The sequence below is a fragment of the Anser cygnoides genome, chromosome 2 (genome assembly GCF_040182565.1).
Source record: "Anser cygnoides isolate HZ-2024a breed goose chromosome 2, Taihu_goose_T2T_genome, whole genome shotgun sequence".
Lineage (NCBI taxonomy): Eukaryota > Metazoa > Chordata > Aves > Anseriformes > Anatidae > Anser > Anser cygnoides.
The window spans coordinates 21,349,155-21,369,499 of record NC_089874.1 but is presented as its reverse complement, the minus strand read 5'-3'; the positions used below and the strand labels follow the sequence as shown (position 1 = coordinate 21,369,499).

The window sequence follows — 20,345 nt, the reverse complement described above, 5'->3', positions numbered from 1 at the left end:
TCCCATCCCCATGACAGGGCTGTGATCACCTTTATGAAGGTTGTCAGTCGCTCCTGCTGAGTCTTATGCACTTCGCATAATAATTTAACTTCCCCTGGAGAAAGGACTGGAATCCAGGTCCTCCCACTCTAAGCATCAGGCTACAGAGGCGGTATCTCTCTCACTCAGTGAATACACAAATGTTTTAAGAGCAGCATAGCATCAGTAAGGGAGATTGAATGGCCACCATTGGCGTGGCTCCCCATCCTATCTGGGAGGAAGACTGAACATTTTTATTTACATTTGTTCTGAATAAAACAACAAACCCAGGGACCACTTATTTAGTATCTATGGACCATATCTGTAAGCCGAGTGATGAGGCATGGTGCAGAAGTATCCATCCAAGTTAGTGGCAGCCTGATGTGGCCACATCCATCATAAGCAATGAGGAGACACTTGCTTGGTCTCCTGAGCAAAATAAATGTTAGACTGGTTCCTTGCAGTCTTTACTACCCCACGTACTCACTAAGAGAGTGTAGGGGAGCTTAGTGATGGGTACACAGCCCCTTCTGAGAACCTGCAGTTGTGCCAGAGTCATTTCCATGCAGCTTTCCCCTGTGTTCAGCGTGCTGTGTCCATTTATCTTTCTGCTGCCATCCACTGATTTCAAGCTCCTTTTTCATAGGCCACTAAACTTTACTTCCAGTTCAAGCTTGGCATAAGAATCATCATTCCACGAATGCTTTTGTTCATGCTGAGCCTCAGCAAACAGAAAGAGAAAGCCCCGTTTTCCTGCAGCACCTCGCCCCGCGGCTCCCCAGATGTGAGCGCCCGGTGGAGCAGCAGCAGATGCCCGGTCTCGCTGCTGCTCCTCTCCCTTCTGCCTCAGGCCTCGCAGCAGCCCCGGATCTTGGGCATGCGTAACGCACACAGACACTTCCCTGAAAAATAGTCATCCACCCTCCCACCCCCCTTTTTTATGAAACATGCTGGTGGTTAAGGACTTGGTGGACACCAGGGAAATGTAACTGTATTCACAAAAATTTCTTTTATGTCGGAAGTCACATTAAAACACCTGTAGTCCAAGTATCTTCTGTCCCGTTGCATGAAGACTCAGCTAGAGTGGTTATTCCCTCTTACTTGCTTACATTTCCATCTAAGTCTTTTTCCTTCTTAGCTGGCTATGCTAAGGGGGCACAGAAGCTCCCCAGCCTTGCCATCAGTGTGGGGCAGGAGATTAAGAGGACCTGGGTGGTGCTGGGCAAGGGCTGGACCCCATTCAGCATGCCCCCGCTGTCAGCTCCCTGCCAGTCCACAGCAACCCTGGGGCTGGCAGAGGGAAGGGTGTGATGAGAAGAAAGAGACCAGGTACCTCCGTATGTGTGGTGTTTCTTATTGGCCAGCTCTGGGCTGCTTGCACATCGAGCAGCTTTCTGGATCACCTTTGGTAGCACCTCACTCTCTCCGCTTTGATACAGTGAGTACAGGCACCTCATTTAGTTTGGGGTAGCATGCCAAGTACCTATATTCTGGTGCAGTACCTCATGTAGACACTTTGGTGGCCTTACCCCTGATATAAGCACACATGTACATACAGGGAGACACACACACATTCCGTCAGGCAGATTTCCTAGCATATACACTATTCATCAGATCGATGCACCTGTGTGTATATGCCTTTGTATAAACACAAATACTCAGAAATTAAAATTTTAAATTTGAATTTTGTCAGTCAAACGCATGATCTATTTCTTCATCAAGAGGTATGTGGGCACAACTCCAATACTCATAGCTTCCTTTTTATTTTTTCATTTAATTGGATTTCAGATATGACTTTATCATTTCTCAGCTGTCCTTTTGTTGCAATATTTTTTGTGCACTTTTAATGCACTGGCAATATATGGTGCTTTGTTTCTTTTGCCTTTGTTTTGGAATTCCTGAGGCTGCCTTAAATGTCTCACCACATTGTGTTCATGGAATTTAAAGATTAACCATTTCAAAGTAAGTGTAGTCATATGAAAGAATTAGCTTAAAAAATAGGGCTAGTGATGTCTGTTCTCCTTAATTTATAAAATTGTTTGAAAGTCATTTGTGCAAGATACTGCTAATCATTTTAATATGATCTGCATTCACCTAGGTACGTTCATTTCGTGCTATACAAATGTAATACCAGGAGGCGTTTGTAGAAAAAAGAGAATGCTTTGTCTCTGTGGCTGTTGCAGCACAAGTGATAACTTACAAATCTGTTAATAGGAACAAAACAATGCCACTGATACCAAAGACAAGTAGGTGAGGTAAAATTGATATTAAAGTCATACTGTACTCAGTTGACAATATGTGAACTTGAATGTTCCTGCTGAAGACCAAAATCTCTTTGCTTCATACGAGCAATGTTTTGTGGTTTCTAATTTGATCCTTGCAGGCCAGAATCTGGACAGTAGCCTCACCATTTTGTACCACATCCCCATCATGAAACTGCCATCTCATCAGGGTCTTCCTAAAACACAGCACTAATATAGCTGCTTCTCTGTCAAGCTGCATGTCCTAGTAACTCCTGAGTGTTGTGGATGATTTCTGCCCAGGTTTAAAAGGGGTTTTTGTTTCTCCACCTGTATAATAGAATGCATAAGTGTCCCGAAACTCCACTATAATTAATTTTGTTATTAGTGAATTGACGTGGATGCAGTGTGATGTTAGTATGTCTTTGCATTTACTTTAGGTGATATTATTGTAGTGGACTGTTAAATATTTTTGTTTGAAATTCATTTGTAAGGCCCGACTGGTTTGGACTGCCCCCATGATGGAACAAGCCATCTTGTACTCTTATTGCACTGAATTTCTGTTCATTTGGGGGCACAACAGAGATTTGGCATTAGTATATAGGAGAAACTGTAAAATTGCAGTGATTAATGTTGGCTGGGAGAAGTGCTTCATCTCTTAGAGCTGACCTTCTGTTGCATAGTCAAGTGCTCCTGTCATGTAAAATATGTTCCCTTTCTAATGACCAAGGAGTCAATGTCAAATAGATTGTGTTGCAACATGTAAAACTCACTTTAAAATTTGATAGCTTATTTCTGGTTTTGACCGTTACAGATGGGCTGCTAACATTTCACAGTAGATCTGATTATACTGATGCCTCTCATTATGACTGGGAAATAAAATGTATTCATAGAATCATAGAATCATGGAATGGTTTGGGTTGGAAGGGACCTTAAAGACCATCCAGTTCCAACCTTAATTAATCCACGGAGATGGGAAGCTGCTAACCTATTACTGTGCTGCTGAAGATTCCACACTGTTCCACACTGTCACTGTTCTTTGTTTGGTCTCAGCTCTCTATTTTAACTACCAGTGACGTTTATGTCACATGAAAATTAGGCTTCTTTGCTTACTTTGGTCAAAAGTCAGAGAGAAAATCTGTGTTGAGTATCTTGTTGGGAAGGAATATTCAGAGGTACAGAATGCGCTTTCTGAGAGATATGACTAAAGAAAGATGGAAAATAAAAAAGCTAAAAAGAGAAGCTATTTTTACTTCAGTAGTTGCAACAGTCTTACGTGTAGTGAAAAGCCAGAATACAAGGAAAATTTGAAGAAAAATGCAGGCTTTTCCAGAAGCTGGAGAAGTACTCCAAGGGACAGGTGATCAGGACCTATTTGGCAACACTTATGACATTTTTTCCATCCATTCTTGGTTTGAGAGGTTGAAACACAACATGTTAGTTCAGCAGCCATGCAGTGTAGGTCCTTGAACTTTTCTCCTATACCAGAGTTGAGAAATATAAATACTGAAGTGCTCTTTAATTGATGGAAAAGATATCCCTCCACCTCAAGACTCAGGTGGAAACTATTAGTTCATAGGATCATAGTTACCTGAAATTATTGCCCTGGGTATGCTTCACAAAAGAAGATAGCGAGGCATCCTCTGCCCTAACAAAGGGTTGATTCCAAAAATACAGCAGGAAATCTAGTATACAGGGATGTGTCCTATACTGACAGAAAATTGCTTCCAGCAGTGTAGCAAATGCTACTTCTCCAGCCAAAATTATGATACACTGGCAAAAGGCTGGATTTTACTGGTACAGTTTGTCTTGAACAAGTGTTTTCAGCAGTCTGGAATGGTCTTAAAAATGATGCATTAGTTGATATTATTATATTGACTGAAGTGTTGAGCCTGGTTTGAAATTGCAGGAAAGCAATTCAAACTCATCATCAGAACAGTATGACAAATTGTCTCTGATCTATTTATTCTAGTTGCCACTTGGACTTTAATTAGGGATAGACTATTGACTATCTTCTACTAAATCACAGAGACAATGGTATTGAATCATTTCAACAATATTTGTATGCAATGAAGTTGCAGAAAACGTTACCATAAGTGTGCCAAGAACTATCAGAAGTCCTGTCTTAAAAAATGTTGTCCTCATTCAGACAGCAGCTGGGCCATAGTGCTTTTATTGACAAGCAGGAAAGCAAGCAACAGTGCTGTCTGTACCAGAACACCATGCACGTCTCACAATCTTCTCTGCTATAAAAGACTGATTGGCATATATGCAGCTACAACTGCAGAAAGCTACGAATGGATGGAGGTGATCTCTAACAGATCCAATACAATGTAAACCTCCTCCAGTAGAGAACATCATATATAGATTTTTCTGGTGGCCATTCAAGTTACTGTTTAGTTTATAAAATGATCATAGTAGTCACCTATTGACTTGGAGCAAAAGACTTTCAGCTAAACAGAGACTAGCTGGGGTGCCATGCTCTTTCTTGAAAATTTTGCAACCTTATCATGCTGCCTACGTTATTCAGTTTCTGTTCTAAGAAAACAAAAAGTAATCTCCTAACACCCTTGAAAGGGACATCTGTCTTTGGAGAGAGAGACGTTTCTTTTGTGAATGGCTCTTCAGGTAGCCAGACCACGTAGGTTGTATTTTCAAGCAAATAATGCTTGTCACCAGCACAATAGATAACATGCTGATAGTGTAGTTACAAGAAAATCTTGAATAAGTAAGTATTTGATACCTCTTGCTGACATTTAAGTGTCTGTTGAGTATCTTCTAATATTTACTTTGAACTACGTAGGTATCAAATATGGTTTTGGTTCATGGAGTGTGCACAATCTTATAAGGGGAACCCATATGAATTACAATCTTGTCTGGTTCTATAACTTTCTTTATAGACTTGTGAAAATCACCCAACTTGTTTAATTTCTTAGTGAAGTAGAGATATGGAAAGAGTTGAGCAGGAAAATGTCATTCCATTTCAAGAATGACTTTGCTATTTAATCATTTAGTTTTGTTTCTATTGGAAATAAAGACAGCTTCTACATCACTTGTGAAATCGGACACAGTACATCTGCCATGGAGAGGTTTGCCCTGGAAGCTGCTCCCATCAGGCAGGGTGCCTGGGAGCTAGAAGCATGAGTTAGTAGAAGACAAGATGATTTTCTGTGAAAAAATCACCTTTCCAGAACTCATAGGGTTGTGAGGTTGATACTGTAGTATAAGTTACATTATTGATTTATTTGTTCTTAAAAGTGTTTTACATGTGCTAACCAAATATTTAACCTGGCACCATACTGAGGCCAGTATGTGAAGGAAACCCTGTTATCTGGAGCTTTGGTAAGTTGAAGTAAATGGAAAAAGAGAAGCTTCTGCTGACATAGACACCTCAGTATAACTTACGGCTTATCCTGGGCACTCCAGTTTGAGCAAATTTATTGCTGTGTGGAATTAATGCTTGAGAGGAAATTATGTACATGTAGTGAATTAATGGCATGGGGATTGGCATGTGATGCAGCAGGTGTACTTACCCTGTTTTTTCCTGTGTGCATGAGTAGGGTCATACAGGAACATGTTAACAGTGTCTCTCCAGGTTGGAATCACACGAAGTGGTGGAGGCTGAGAGGGGCAGGGAGTACCCCTTCCCTCAGGGGAAGCGAACTGGGCAAAATGTTCTTGCTAATGGTGCGTTCATTTCCCTAGGGTGCCAGCGACATGGGTGGTTAATGGCTACTGCCACCCTCCTCATGCCTCGGTGGAGCAGCACACCAACCTACCTCAGTTTTTACATTTCATACAACTAACTGCCTTTTAACATTTCCATAACTCTAATTCTCTACTTATCTGCAGCTGAAGTTCAGAGTGAAATTGAGCGGATTTTTGAATTAGCAAGGACACTGCAGTTGGTAGTGCTTGATGCTGATACCATTAATCACCCAGCACAACTGAGCAAAACCTCTCTGGCGCCCATTATAGTATACGTAAAAATTTCTTCTCCTAAGGTAAATTTTTTTTCTAATATTTGTGCTGTGTTCTTTTTGTTTTGCATCATTAAATGCAGATGGTCATATGTCTTTACTAAAGTTCAGAGAGTTATATGTTGCTATTACGTTCCTTTGAATAGTAAAATATTATTAATCAACAAATATCTTAGGTGTTGGGTTACCAAAAAAAGGAAAAGATGCTGTAGCTCCAATGTGTTTTTAGTTTGGGATTGTGCTGTATGTGTTCCTCTGTCCTTTAGTATCAACCATGTAAGTAGTGCTAACAGTTTGTTCAATTGAAATAATAAAGAAAAGAAAGAAAGATTTTAACATACTGAATATCAGAATGAATGATTGATGAACTCTTAACATCTCCTGGTTATGTACTTTCATTCTCTGAAAAAACCTGTGCAGGCCTTGTGAAGAGGCATTTGAAAGAGAAGATCAAATGGTTGGAAGATGGAAGAGGAAAGCAATTAAAGAATTTCAAATTAGAGACAAACAACAACAGAAGCAGCAGAGGAGAACAGGAAGGGAACTTTTTACTGTTGATAACAGAAAAGTAAATGCTAGGGAGAACGTGAACATTAGCTTGTCCTGGATGTAAGCAGCATGAGAGATGCTCCTGAAGCTAACAAATGAAGAATTTGATCTGCTCAAGTGGACAGCTAAAAGAATGAACATTTTAAGTGGCTATAGGTGTACCTTAAGTCCAAAGCTGCTCACAGGCCACTGACTGAAAAATGCTTTCTTAAAATTAATGGGAGAAGGATTAAACATTTTTCTTTTTCTTTTTGTCTCCTCTACCAACATACTTTTGTTAATGTCTTATTTTCCACAGGTTTTACAGAGGTTAATAAAATCTCGAGGAAAATCTCAGGCCAAACACCTTAATGTTCAGATGGTGGCAGCTGACAAACTGGCACAGTGTCCTCCTGTGAGTTATGTTAATTTATGTCTTGTTCAGTTGAGAACATCTGATTCCTGTTTAAAGGTGCCTTTACTTTCAGGCATTTAATTATGTGATCTCTGGGAATGTTTGCCCCCTTCTGGCCATATTTCACTATTGCTTTTTTGCAGAATGCCTCCTGTCTCTGGGTTCTTCACTAGGGTACCGGGAAAAAAAACACTCATTGTCACAGTTATTAGGATGTGTGCTGAACACATTCACTGCTTGAACAAAACAAGTTTTTGTTTTACCTTTTTTTTTTTTTTTGAGGGGGGGGGTGTGGTATTTGTCTGAAAATGGACTAATGAACTCTCTTGATGACTGTGCAGTTTAGGATAAGGCAGGTGGTTTGAGTAGTTCTCCGTGGGCATATGTTACCACAGCCCATCACAGCTTATGTTCTTGGTCACAATTTAGGCAAAGAGCTGTGGGGTACCATGTAGCTGAGAAGCCCTGTGGTTCTTCTGTTGATATGCATTTATGCAAATTCTCTCAACTTCCACATATAAAGTGGAGGTGATGAGACCCCAGCTGCGTGCAAAATGTGGCAAACGTTGTTATCTGCATACTCGGCTCCCAAGAGTATGTTAAGAACCCGGAAGATAAAGGTTCAGTTCAATTGCAGATGTGGAAATTTCATCATTTAAGTTCAAGCATCTCTGTTAAGAGACTAGTTTCCTCAGCTCCTCAAGAAGGCAATGAACAATGCTAGAAAAATGCATAGGCTCTCAGAGCTGCTTTCAGCAGAACTTCTGTCTCCCTGACCAGGGAGGAAACTCTCCTCCTAAATTTAGATGGTTGTAACTAATCTTACACATAATATTTGCACAGAACTTGGAAACTGGATGCTCTTTCTTACTCCTGTTTATTACTATTATAAGTTAATTGTCTTAGTTTGCCTTCATTTGACTCAGTTATTCTAGGTATGGAGGTTGAATTCCTTTTCTTCACATTCCATTTTGTTCCAGTAGCTTTGAAGCTTTAATATTCAACCTTTTTTTCTGAATATTTGAGTTTTAAAATTTGTTCAAGCTGCTTCTTCCCATCTTTATTGACTATTGGTGCTACTAAGTGGAAGTCACGAGGAATTGCTTTGGCAAGTGTAATGTTAGCAGTAGTTATGATTGCTGTCTTTTGTATCACTTGCATGAAAAAAAAAAAAAAAGGTGAAATACCTTAACACAAGTGTTACAAATGTGGTTCATTTTTGACGAATGGAAAGTGTGATAATCATTGTCTCTAGCTGATCTCCCTTAATCAAGTGGTTATTCTCACTAAAACCTTTCCTTTATTAGGAAATGTTCGATGTAATTCTTGATGAGAACCAGCTGGAAGATGCTTGTGAGCACCTTGCTGACTATTTGGAAGCCTACTGGAAGGCCACACATCCACCTAGCAGCAATCCTCCTAACCAGCTTCTCACTCGCACACTTGCAACAGCCACTCTTCCTATTAGCCCAGGTCCAAATATTAATTTACAGGTACAGTTTTTATGCCATCTCTTCTTCTTTTTTTTTCCCTGTCAACTTCCCCTTCCAAAGCACGGTGTTAGTCTGATACTAGAATATGCCGAATACATCTTACAGCTGGTGATAGAGTAAGTAGTTTTTCAGAAGACAGTTGCCCATTTTTTGTATAAAAGCCAAATACAAGCACATTATGGTTACCACTGCTGTATTCACAGTAGCGTGTGTTAGCATATTCACTAGTGGGCTGTTTTTGATGCCAAAGGTTAAGCAAACTTGATTGAAAACATAATGTGATCTGAAGTGGAATACTTAAGGTTTCATTGTGCCCAGAACGCCACTGTGCCAGTAACATGTGTATACCAGCCATAAGCATTTTTATAACTGGTCGTATGGAATCCAGTCAGAGGAATGAAACTGGGCTAGTGCATAGCATGTTCCTGCCTCTGGTAAATCTCTGACTGATAGGCACGCTATCTCTGCTAGGCAAATGCCAGCCCCAGAGGCCCTCCGTGACAAACTGGCTTAAGTATAGAGCAGATCCACAAAGGGTAGGGGGAATCTTTGCGTATCAGTTGTACAGTTGTAAAGGTTGGAAATGGCTAACTGCATTAGTGAAGTCTCAAGGTCAAGGTGGCCCTCCCAGTGTTTCCTTTGCTCTTTTATTCGTTGGCCGTTGCTATGAAAAGTACATATTTCCTTCAAGCCAAACTCTGACATAAAACCAGAGTCCTGCTGCATATTGCAGACAGACCTCGAGAGGCAGTCTGCTCTGAACCCACAAGGTACTGTCTAGAGAGCTGGGAAATTCATTTTTTTCTCACCTCTGCACTGACTTGCCTATTGTCATTGGACATATTGTGTCCTCTCTTTTCTCTTTCAACTTTTGCGTTATTTAATCGTATCAAGGTATTCAGCATAAAGAGAGCCTTTCCTCTGTATATGTGTTGCATGGCTTGAAATGAGGACTTTAAAGATGCTACTTCATTATAAACAGTGAGTGACACCTTGAGGTCGAGATTACAGTGGAGATTAAAATGCATCTGTTCCAGCTCCAAGAATGTCTTATTACATCTGAATTTCCACCTAAGTAACCTATATGCACCAAAATTGTGTACCTATATATTAGTTAGAATTCATGACTTTGGCTAAGAAAAATACATCCTTTTAGAAAATGAAGGAAAAAAAAAAAAGTCTCTGCACCCAAATTGAAATGCTGAACATTTGTTTTTTAAATCGCTTTTTGTTGTTATGGTCTTGCAAAACAATTGTGTGTGTGTTGAAGAATTTATTTCCCATTAGAAGACCACAGACTTATCAGGTTCTCTCTTTCATAAGGAATATTGCTTTACCAACCTTACAGGGTATCTCCTTCTGCTTTCAGAAGCAGTTGCAAGAAAAGAGAGACTGTAAGCTGTAGCTCATTTCTGCCTTTTTTTCTATCCTCAGAGCTGAAACACCCTGAAAAAAATGTGAGCTGGAAGAATTTCTGAGTATGAAATTCAGTATCATTGTGTGCAGACTTGCTAGATAAACTTCCTTTGCTTTGTAGATCTGTTAATTATTTTTCTCAAGATTTTTATCTTTTGGGTGTGGATTTATAATTCACTTACTCATAATATTAACCACCTGTCCTGGAGGAGTTATACAGAGGTTAATAACACCTTTTTGAATGTTGTGTTATCTGTATCTCCCTACAAATTAACAACTTTTTATTTTAAAGACTAAAAACAAGAGTGTACTTGTAGTTTTACAGTTTGTTTGTAGGCCTGTTAATCCAAAAGTGTGGAGCAATGGGGGTCCCTTGTGGAATGTAGAACTTAATGTTCCTTTTGTTTCGTTTTCCTATGACACACCTTCAGCTGTCATCCCAAACCTGAGTCTGTCAAGGTCTTGGAATGGAGTGGGTTTACAGTAGCTGAAACCATTCTCTCAGTAATGTTGAGACCCTCTAGTAGGAGAATTTAAAGTGTATGTCTTGTACTATTTTTGTGGACTGCTCTAGAGAGAAAAACCTTGCCACCAGCCATTTGGACTGGTAGGCCCACATCTGCACTGGAAAGCATTCTCCTCTGGGTCCAGTGTGGCACCCCTTTGCCATGAGACACAATTGTTTTTTGTATTTTTGATAGACCCAGGTGTATATTGTAATGACAGATTTGAGTTGCCAGCTGCCAGAGTGGTATTTTTGTAGCACGATGCTGACGGTGTGCATTGCATGGCATGAGGTGCTTGAGGAATGAGCTGGTAAACACCATATCCCACCTGCCTATCTGATGGGCTGCACTTTGGAGCAGTGTCCTGATAACTGACGTCTGTTCTCAGATTTCCTCTTGTAGAGAAATACCTGGTGAATTCCAAAAGGAGACTGGGATCAAGCGCATGGTGTAGGTGATTAGGGGCGCTCTGGATGGAAATAGAGAGCAAGTCTAATTGAGTGTGTGGACACAGACTTTTCTCTCTCGTTTCAACGCTGTTTAGGCTTCTTTTCAAGAACCCCTACTTCTTTGCAATTACAACCTGAATACTGAAATGAGTTTATCTCAAACTTTCTCCATTTTAGGTGAAAACCTTATGAGATTGGGCCATGAAATTTCTGCACTGCAAAATCTAATCCAGTTCAGAGTCCTAATTTGGTTGTGAACCACAAAGCCAGATCTTAATCCATACTCAAACTGTACCAGCTCAGTGTCCCTGTAATATTTAGTGTCAATGACTTTGCTCATAAATGCCAGTAGCCCCCAACACTATTCTGCACTTGCAGGGTAATAAGAGTATTGGTTCTAAATGTGTTGACTGTGTTCCTGCTCACAGCTCGTTATAGCAAAGGAGATGCATCTGAGTTTCTACACCAGGATTCTCTTCAAAGCAGGTTCAGATTTTGCATTTGTTCTCAAACCACAGCAATGACAGATTTTATTAGTCACAATTCTATAGAGATGCCTACATATTCGGCATTTGGCCATATGAAAATTAAAGGGTTTTCATGTGTGTATCCAGTTTGTGTGTCTTAAAAAGTCATGGTTACAAACTAATAAAAATGTGTTTACACATCCAAAGCAGACATTGCTTTACTCTTTAGCTTTTCACTTAATTCCATTTATAGTTCACCTCCATAGAGTCATTTCGATTCACCTTGAACACATCTATTAATGTTTACAATTACTACGTTCTTTTTCCAGCAAATCGCAATCATCTTGGTAATCATAAAAACAAGAACAAAAAACCTGTATCGCCATTTCTGGTACCTTGTTCTCATGTATGCCATTTGTTTCAAATGAGGAACACATGGAACAGTGCAGCTAGTTGCTGGGAAGTTTACAGTATAAAATACTGTCTGAGAAATGAGGCGATGTCAAATTGCTGATTTGAAATATGTTGCTTTTGATAAAATCCTGATAAAATACAGTTTTTTTCCTGTCCAATTTCCTGTAATTTGACTTGTTGGGTTGCTAGGAAACCCACCTGCCAGGATCTGTGGCTGAAGGACAACATTTCTTCCTTCTCCCAGCTCTTTTCCACAACGTACAAAAACAGAAAGAAAACACGTCTGTGAGCTGCCCTGGAGGCAATCTTATTTTCAGAGATAGCTCTGAACATACGAGGACAAACTTTAGACTAACTTTGGTAACTGCAGTACAGTCTCACAAACAAATGACTGTATAACTTCATTAAAACCAACTTTTAATTTTGTGCCAGTAGCAATGATTTTGTCTTGAAGTTCTTAAGCTAATGTGAGAAGGGTAATTCAATTTCACCATAAACTATTTCTGAAGATTTGGCAATTAAGCTTGAAAAACCTTTGGCTGTGGTTTGGGAATAAAAGCGGGTTAATGTAATGAAACCCCAAACTGAGTTAAATAATGCCACTTGTTCGTTTTGCAGTGATTTCAAAGCATTATGCTGACAAAGAGTAGGTTTGATATTACCTGGTAATTTTTATTTGAGTTTTTTAATAGCAGTGGTGTGTTAGGAAGTTCTTTAGGTGATAATATCACTGTCCTTCCACTTTCCTTGGCAATGGTTTGTATTTTTGGACTCTTAAAATTATGAAGTTAATGTTATAATTTTTCATTACTATGAGGAAATCAAATTATTGCTGAGAAAAACAGGAGGTCAGTGATACTATTAGTATCATAATACAAACTTTATTGATTCCAGATCCAATTGCATTTGTATTTAAAAAAAAAAAAAAAAGAGAGAGAGAGAAGCTACTATAAAAGAGCCAAGGTTTTGTACTTTGGTTCTCTTCTGGAGTCTCCTCAGCCCTCTGTAATCGCTTTCCTATAGTGTCTGTTTCCAAGCAGGCATCTGTAAACTCTAAACTGATACGTGCCCTCTCCTGGCATGATGCGTCCTCTTTAATTTTTCTGCAGTTTGTCCTGCTTCTGCATGCTCTTTTTTTGTCTGGATAGCACTTACTGCTAACTGACACAGTCAAAACACAGGTGACGAGTCAGTGTCACAGACACTGAGTGCCACCCTCCTTTCTGATTAGAGTGAAAAGAATTGTTTGTATTATAATACTGAATTTTCAGTAAAAGTTGAATTCAAATGTTTTCTAGTTTAGATCCAAAGTGGAGTGTTGTGTACTTAAATTTCATTTGTTTCTTGATGCTTTCTAGTTTAATGCGGTATTGGGGAAAGTATTAAAATGTATAGTCATGTATGTGAACTTACTTACTGGTGGTTGTGACAGCAGGGATCTCAAGGAGACCAGAGGAATGACCATTCAGTCCCTGAACGCAGCGGTTCACAAATTGAAGAGGAAGCACGGGTTGAACCCATCAAGAAATCCCAGCATCGCTCTTCAACCCAACACCATAACCATCGCAGTGGTGTTAGAGGCCTGTCTAGGCAAGAAACTTTTGACTCAGAAACACAAGATAGCAGAGATTCAGCTTACATAGAGCCAAAGGAGGACTACTCACATGAGCATGGTGACCACTATGATTCTCACAGGGATCACAATCACAGAGACGAGTCCCATGGGAGCAGTGATCACAGACATAGAGAATCAAGGCATCGCTCAAAGGAGAGGGACCGGGAGCAGGACCACAATGAATGCAACAAACAACGTAGTCGTCATAAATCGAGGGACCAATATTGTGACAAGGATGGAGAAGTGATATCTAAAAAACGTAACGACGCAGGAGAATGGAACAGGGATGTTTACATCCGTCAGTAACTTTTGCCTCTGGCACTCTTGTGTTTCTTCGAAGTCTTGTAACAATGCCCCTTGAAAATATCTTTGGGTTGTTCATTGCAGAACATATGGTATCCTTCTGTATGCTGATTTGTATTGCTGTTGCTTGCATAGCAATAGCATGAAATAGAATATTCATATACTTATTTTTTTGGTTAGTGCTATATGAATTAGCGTAGTACAACTGCAGAGTCCCTGATGTTGTACTATGCCGTTTTTCAAGCTGTTTTTTGGTAGCTGCCACTTGAACAATATCTGTTGCCATCAAGGTGTTGTTAGTGTTTTTTAAAAAAGAGAAAGGTACATTTGATGTTTAATAACTTCCCGTGTATTCAGCAAGCAAGAATCAGCACATAAAAATCTAAAACTTTTTGTCTGCTCTGATTTTTAATTTGTAATGCACTTGATTTGCATATTGATTTAAAAGCCACTATCTGTTGCTTGTACCTCTGGTGGTCTCCATTTGAGGACGGAATTCAGTCTTGCCTTACACACAGGGGATCATAAAGTCAAAATCAATTTTCTATGTACTGGTACTGTGTACTGTATATACAGTTTATAAATGTTCTTTCTGCCGACACCTTCTTACTATATAAGTTTGATCACACTGTTTTAGAGTCCTAATGCCAAGTCAGCAGATATGCTTTTGAATTACTGGCAACTGGAACTAGCCTCATTTAGGAAATCTGTAACAGTGTTCAATCTAAATACTTTTTCTTCTGTAGCAGAAAGCTTATACTTCTGTAAATACAAACGAGTGCTTGAGACAGAGGATCTAACCAACTCTTATACCTTACGCTGTCCTTGCAAACCCAACTTTGCATTTTAAATTTTTGGTAAAGATAACTAGTTTACCGCTATAAATTATTCTTCTCCCTACAGGTCACAAAATTGCAATGGACACAACCTAATTTTTGTTCTGCTTTCAGAATAATAGAGCACACGTGATGGAGGTGTGTATGTGAGTGGGTGGGCGATGGATGGGCATACGTGTGCATGTGCACGTTACGCAGCAAAGTGTGAAAATCTACTGAAGAAAACAAAGGTTACTCAAAAGCCCAACATGTTTGTTTCTTCACTCTATTGTTAGTTTAAAAATCCAAATTGCAGTCAGGGAATATGAGGGAGTTTACTGACCCAGGTAATTGAGAAAGCATAAATCTGCTGGCTCTTGTTCAGACTTCAAGAGAGTAAAAACAGGCAAATGTTACTGTGAGTGTTTCACTGGAAATGTAAAATCTTTGTGTTTTAGAGTATTTGTTTTAGTAAGAAAAGTTTACACAGCTTGTGGAGAATTATTTTGTTGGAAAATAAATTTTTGTAGCTTCTCCACTTTTTCTACACTTGCCAATTCCTCTGCATTCCCACTTTGCAGCCAGCTCACTGCTTTTCCTTCACCTAAAATGTTGTGCTGCCGGTGAGAGCTTAGAAAAACATGACAAAATACTCTGTTGCGAGCTTACTAGAGAAAATGCATTGAAATCAAAAGGAGTGAAAACAGTTTGTTTTGTATTGAACACCTGTTGCACTGGTAAGTGGGGGGAAATTCATAATTATTTTTGGCTACAGGTTCCATACCCTTGCCTAGTGTAAAGGCTGTTCTGCATCACGTATAGTCTTTGTAGTAATTGTATGAATGAAATACTTTTTGTATTTCACTGTAAATATCGCATTATATAAAGACTGTAGTGGGATAATAATTCATTTAGCTGGAATTTCTTTTTATTTATTCTTTTAATTCTGGGAATATCAGCATTGCCTGATTTTTGAATATCATTTTAGTGAAATGGAGGTGCATGCTTTCTCTAGCATCCAAGCAGTTCAGTTTGACTCTCTTAAACATACTTTGCTCTCCCTCATGCTTCATATGCATTTTTTACAACTCAAGAGTGTGAAATTCTGCTGTCAGGTATTTGGATGTTCCTCCTAGTGCTGCTGACTGTTGTGGTTATTCAAGGGTAGTAGTTGGTTCAAAGCATGAACTGTGGGGAACACAAGGGAAAAGGTATATTTTCTAGAAACAAAATTCTCAGCATTTCTCTAAACATCTAAATGACTTTGTAGACAAAGGAAGCATAGGTAAGTAGACCTGCTGTATTACTCAATGGATATATAAGAATATATAAAAAGTGGCTTTTGATACAAGGGGATTATCAGGGTATCAGTGGAGAAAAACATTGAAAGAGTTTGTTATTTGAATCATATCAGATCGCATTTTAATGCAAAAAGTTGTATTGTCTTGCTCTATATAGCCTGGCTTTACGTATTTTGCCAGCTTCAGAAACTGCTGTTGCTCCCTGCAACTGTTACATGACAGTTTTGTCCTGCAAGAAGTGATGTATAGATTCCGCTACAATACCTTGAATGTTTTTTCTTCTTTTCTAAAATTTTCTACAGGAGGTGTTAATTTTCCACCTTTCTTAAATTATTTTGAAGGAATGTTTGGCAGAATTTCAAAGCAGTGAGCAGTATATTAAAACCATGGATTAAGGTAGCCATGTACAGACAAATAAAGAGAAAATAAAGAGCACAGTCCAAGCCCTAATATTTAAGTATGGTCTAGATATTGATGTATGGAATATAAATATCTTACAAAGAAAGGCATGTCCCCGTCCAGTTAATGAGTTATCTTTTGTATACTTCAACTAACAATGTATAGGCAACATACTAACACATTTCTTAGGCAGACAGTAGGTTTATTTTAGCCTTGCTAAGGTATTTTTCTTCAGTTATTAAGAGTGACAAATCAGTTGTAATGTGAGCTTGTACTACAGATTTTGCACAATACCACCTGCCTGCTGAGCACTACTTTGAAAAGCACTTTAACAGAATTATTTCAACAAGAAGCTTTAAAAATACTCCAGCTGGAGGACATATCAAAGGTTATTGTGATGAAATGTCTTTGCAGAGTTTTGCAAATAGAAAGTTTAATATTGTTCGCATTAGGATACTAATGAGTTCATATTTCTGTATCTGGTTTCAGGAGCTTTGAATCTGAGGAATGCTAGAGGTCCCAGTGAGCTCCAGTCTTCTTATGTATGTGTGGTACAAAATAACCTGTAAAATTTCTATTCAAATGAATCAGAAAGATGATAAACTCAATGAGTGAGAAGGGAGGAAAATACAACAGTTGAGTGATACATAGGTCTTGTCACCTCTACTCTATATTTTTCTAAAGGATTACAGTATATGGAAGGAATGTGATACAATTTAACATTTCTCTGTATATATGTTAGGTGTTAACTTTTTTTGTATGTCTTTTCAAATGAGTACACATCTGTGTTGTTCAGCAGCTCAAGTCTATCAGTTTAGTATCACAGACATCACGGAAGAAAGGATTCTTGAGGAGGGGTTGGAAGGAGGTGGGAGTAACAGTCTCCAGACCTGTAAAGGAACAGGAGAGCGGGGACAAATAAGCAACAGGTTTATACACAGTTCGCATCACTAGGTGTTAAGAGTTGGAAGAAACTATTTTGAAATAGGTTCATAAATTTTATCCACTGACTAGGAATTGAAAAATTAATTTACAGATGAAAAAAAAAAAAAAAAAAAACTTTTCTAGAGTGCTCATGAATTCATAGGCTATGATATCAGGAGTTTAGAATTTCAGAGTCTTTGATAATTTATGCTTCTAAAGGTGTAAAATATAAATAGTGTCTCCTAAAGATTTGGCCCTAAATAATGAAGGCAGGTTTTAAAGCTACAGTTTTAAGTGGAGTTTGTTAAATGAAGGCTAAGGAAATTCAGTCCTACTCATCAAATCCTGAATCAATCTAGATACCTAGTTTCACTTTTCTCTGCATTTGCATACAGATCTTTTGCATCCTATCCATGCAACTCCTGCCCAGCTCAAACACTCCTTAAACTTACTATCTTTTATGAAATTGTTAGTAATTACCATTTTTAAGCTCCATTGGTTTGTAAAGTCATACTTCTATTCTGTGACAACTGCAGAGGTTTTAAGGTGACGTATCAGCATTCCCATAGCTGGAATGCAGTGAGTGGTCCTATGGCTTTTCGGCAGCGTCTGTCCAAAGTACAAGGTTACAGTAAACCACCTCCTGTGGCATTACTGAGGCCTCCTCAAGATGCATTTTTGTCTCTGGTTACATTTGACCTCTGATTGCTTTGATGCATCAGGCTGTTTCCCAAATGCTCATTCTGATGAGCCTGTTTTTTGTTCTTACAATTTTGACTTTAATTGTATTCCCTCTGTGAAAATAGCACACTGCAGACAACTATTACACAGTCTGGACAAAGAACAGAGAAATTCCTTTTGAGAATGTAATATAATATTTCTGGTGTACATTTATGTATATTTATTACTTTATTGCAGATTGTTCACCAAAATTTTAGCTGTTCTATCATCTTTAAAATATGTGGATGACACTATATTGTGAATATTTTTATTCAAATGTTATTCAGTCAGATTTACTGTTCGGCAATTTGTCTATAATTTATTTCCCTACTTTTATATAACAAACTATGTTAAATATGTGCTTACAGTAGTTTTATGGACAGTTTCTTTTTATAGCTTATCACCCTAGAGATGTGTTCCTACGCAGCCCCAAAAAAGATTTGTATCAGATATAATAGAGATTCAGCTGGTTCTTCTATATTATCTGTCTCCTTTCTTTATTCTTACCACTTACCTATCAGGCATCCTACTTGGCAGTAAATTCTAACAGTACAAACTGGATTTGTTCATAAAGCTTTAGCAGTGAACAACAACAAAAAAAGAAGGCTCTTTTTATTTTAAATTACCCACTCCAAAGTCATTACTTGTCAATCACCTTGACTAGCCTGTTTGTTACTGAAGTATTCCCTCTTCCTTAAAGAGCACATGAAACCCTATGATCTAAAAGCTTTTGGGCTCCATGACACATGAACAGAAAGAAGCTGTATAATAATATATCATACTATACTAGGCTGTCAATTTTAGTACTTTTATATTGACCAAAATAAATATTTAGATTTGGCATCATTACTAATCGCTATTTCTGCAAATAGGGAAAGATACTTTTCGGATTAAATTTTTTTTTTTTTCCAGACAGGATCTGATTGTATCTATTTTGTAGAGTTAATCTTTCATTAAAAATGACAGTAACTTTTTTTTCTTAATTTAATATATAAATATCTCACAGTGTGAGATATATATATATATATATGTATTTAATATATATATATTTCAAGTGTGCTTCAGCACCAGACAGTGAAGCATGTTTCAGTCTGCAAAGCATTATCAGGAAAATAACCCTATTAGGTATTAAAAATACATATACTCCATACATTAAGATTGTGAAAATAATAAAGTACTATAATTCCTGTACTTTTAAAGTTACAGTCACACTGGAAAGAGAAACAAAAAGGGCATCTATCCAGTTTTAGACATCTAACTTAGCAAGCTTTGAGCACAGTCAAAATGAGGCTGGCTCCTTCAAGGGATGATTTGAAGCATCTCAAATTCCTGTTCTGAACTGCCTGATGGAGAAATCTCTCTCTCTTTCCCCTTGTCTCATCCCCTCTCCCTGAATTACCAGCAGAGAGAAGGTCCAGGGGAGAAAGCTGAGGCTTAGCTCTTTAATATACTGACTGTTTTTTCGAGCCTATCAGTAACTTTTGCAGAAACAACTCTAATAGTTAAAAGTTCAGATATCGGCAGTGTTTTTTCACATTAAGTCTGGTCTGCAATTACACTGGAATCAAATGCAAGTCAGTTACAATTTTTTTTTTGAGGGGGTGGGGATGAGCTAAGAAATTTCTCATATAAAAATCAAGATCATCTTCTTGAAAAGACTGTTTATAACTAATATATATGGGAACTTCTCAAATTTTCACAAAGAATTCAGCATTGCACAGATCCTGCTACTGAAACTGGAGGCAAAAATTCCTCCCTTTATAGGTATGTGCAAATTTCAATACATAGTCTGTGTATGCTGATTAATGTTTACAGAGTTTATATATTCTGAAAAAAATATGCTTTTTTACTAGCACCAAGTTGAAGATTTCAACATGTACTTACAGTAAAGGACTAAGACATTTTGTTACCAAGTAGTTATTGTAGCCATATTTTGACTAAAAAGACTGTAATTTATAGTACAAGTGATTACAATTCTAAATGGGTTATCTTACCTACTACTGATGAAACAAGATGACTTCAAATCTTGTTTTGGCATGTCATGGTTAACAGCAAGGAGTGAGCTACAAAAGCAAGCAAGAATTCCCTCCTCCTAGTCTGCCAGGATAGGCCTTACAGAGTACATACTAAGCAGCCTTAGCAGAACAGAAGAGGAGACATTTCATTTATTCAAGTACAGTACAAAACATTATATATATATCAAAACATTTATAGCAAATATAAGTACACAACCAGACTAGTGACAGAGTTTTATAAATTGTTTTCAGTAAATGCAAAAGCACTTCTGACAGTACAAAAGCAAATTAGAAATGTCAGTCTTTAATCCAACCAAATAACCATGT

The 20,345-nt window shown here is 38.2% G+C and overlaps 1 protein-coding gene across 14 annotated transcripts in view; it reads left to right on the top strand.

The window, feature by feature from the left end:
- The window catches only part of CACNB2 (calcium voltage-gated channel auxiliary subunit beta 2), a 243,719-nt gene extending 229,482 nt beyond the window's left edge, over positions 1-14,237 (top strand). For 9 of the 14 annotated variants that reach the window (XM_066991643.1, XM_048061800.2, XM_013172077.3 and 6 more), the window contains 4 exons: positions 6,111-6,262; positions 7,086-7,181; positions 8,489-8,674; positions 13,359-14,237. In XM_066991643.1, coding sequence (XP_066847744.1) covers positions 6,111-6,262; positions 7,086-7,181; positions 8,489-8,674; positions 13,359-13,847 — 923 coding nt within the window. In that variant the 3' untranslated portion in view covers positions 13,848-14,237. The remainder of the gene's footprint in view (positions 1-6,110; positions 6,263-7,085; positions 7,182-8,488; positions 8,675-13,358) is intronic. The other 5 variants (XM_048061804.2, XM_048061802.2, XM_048061801.2 and 2 more) reach the window with 1 other exon arrangement.
- The last annotated feature ends 6,108 nt before the right edge of the window (positions 14,238-20,345 follow it).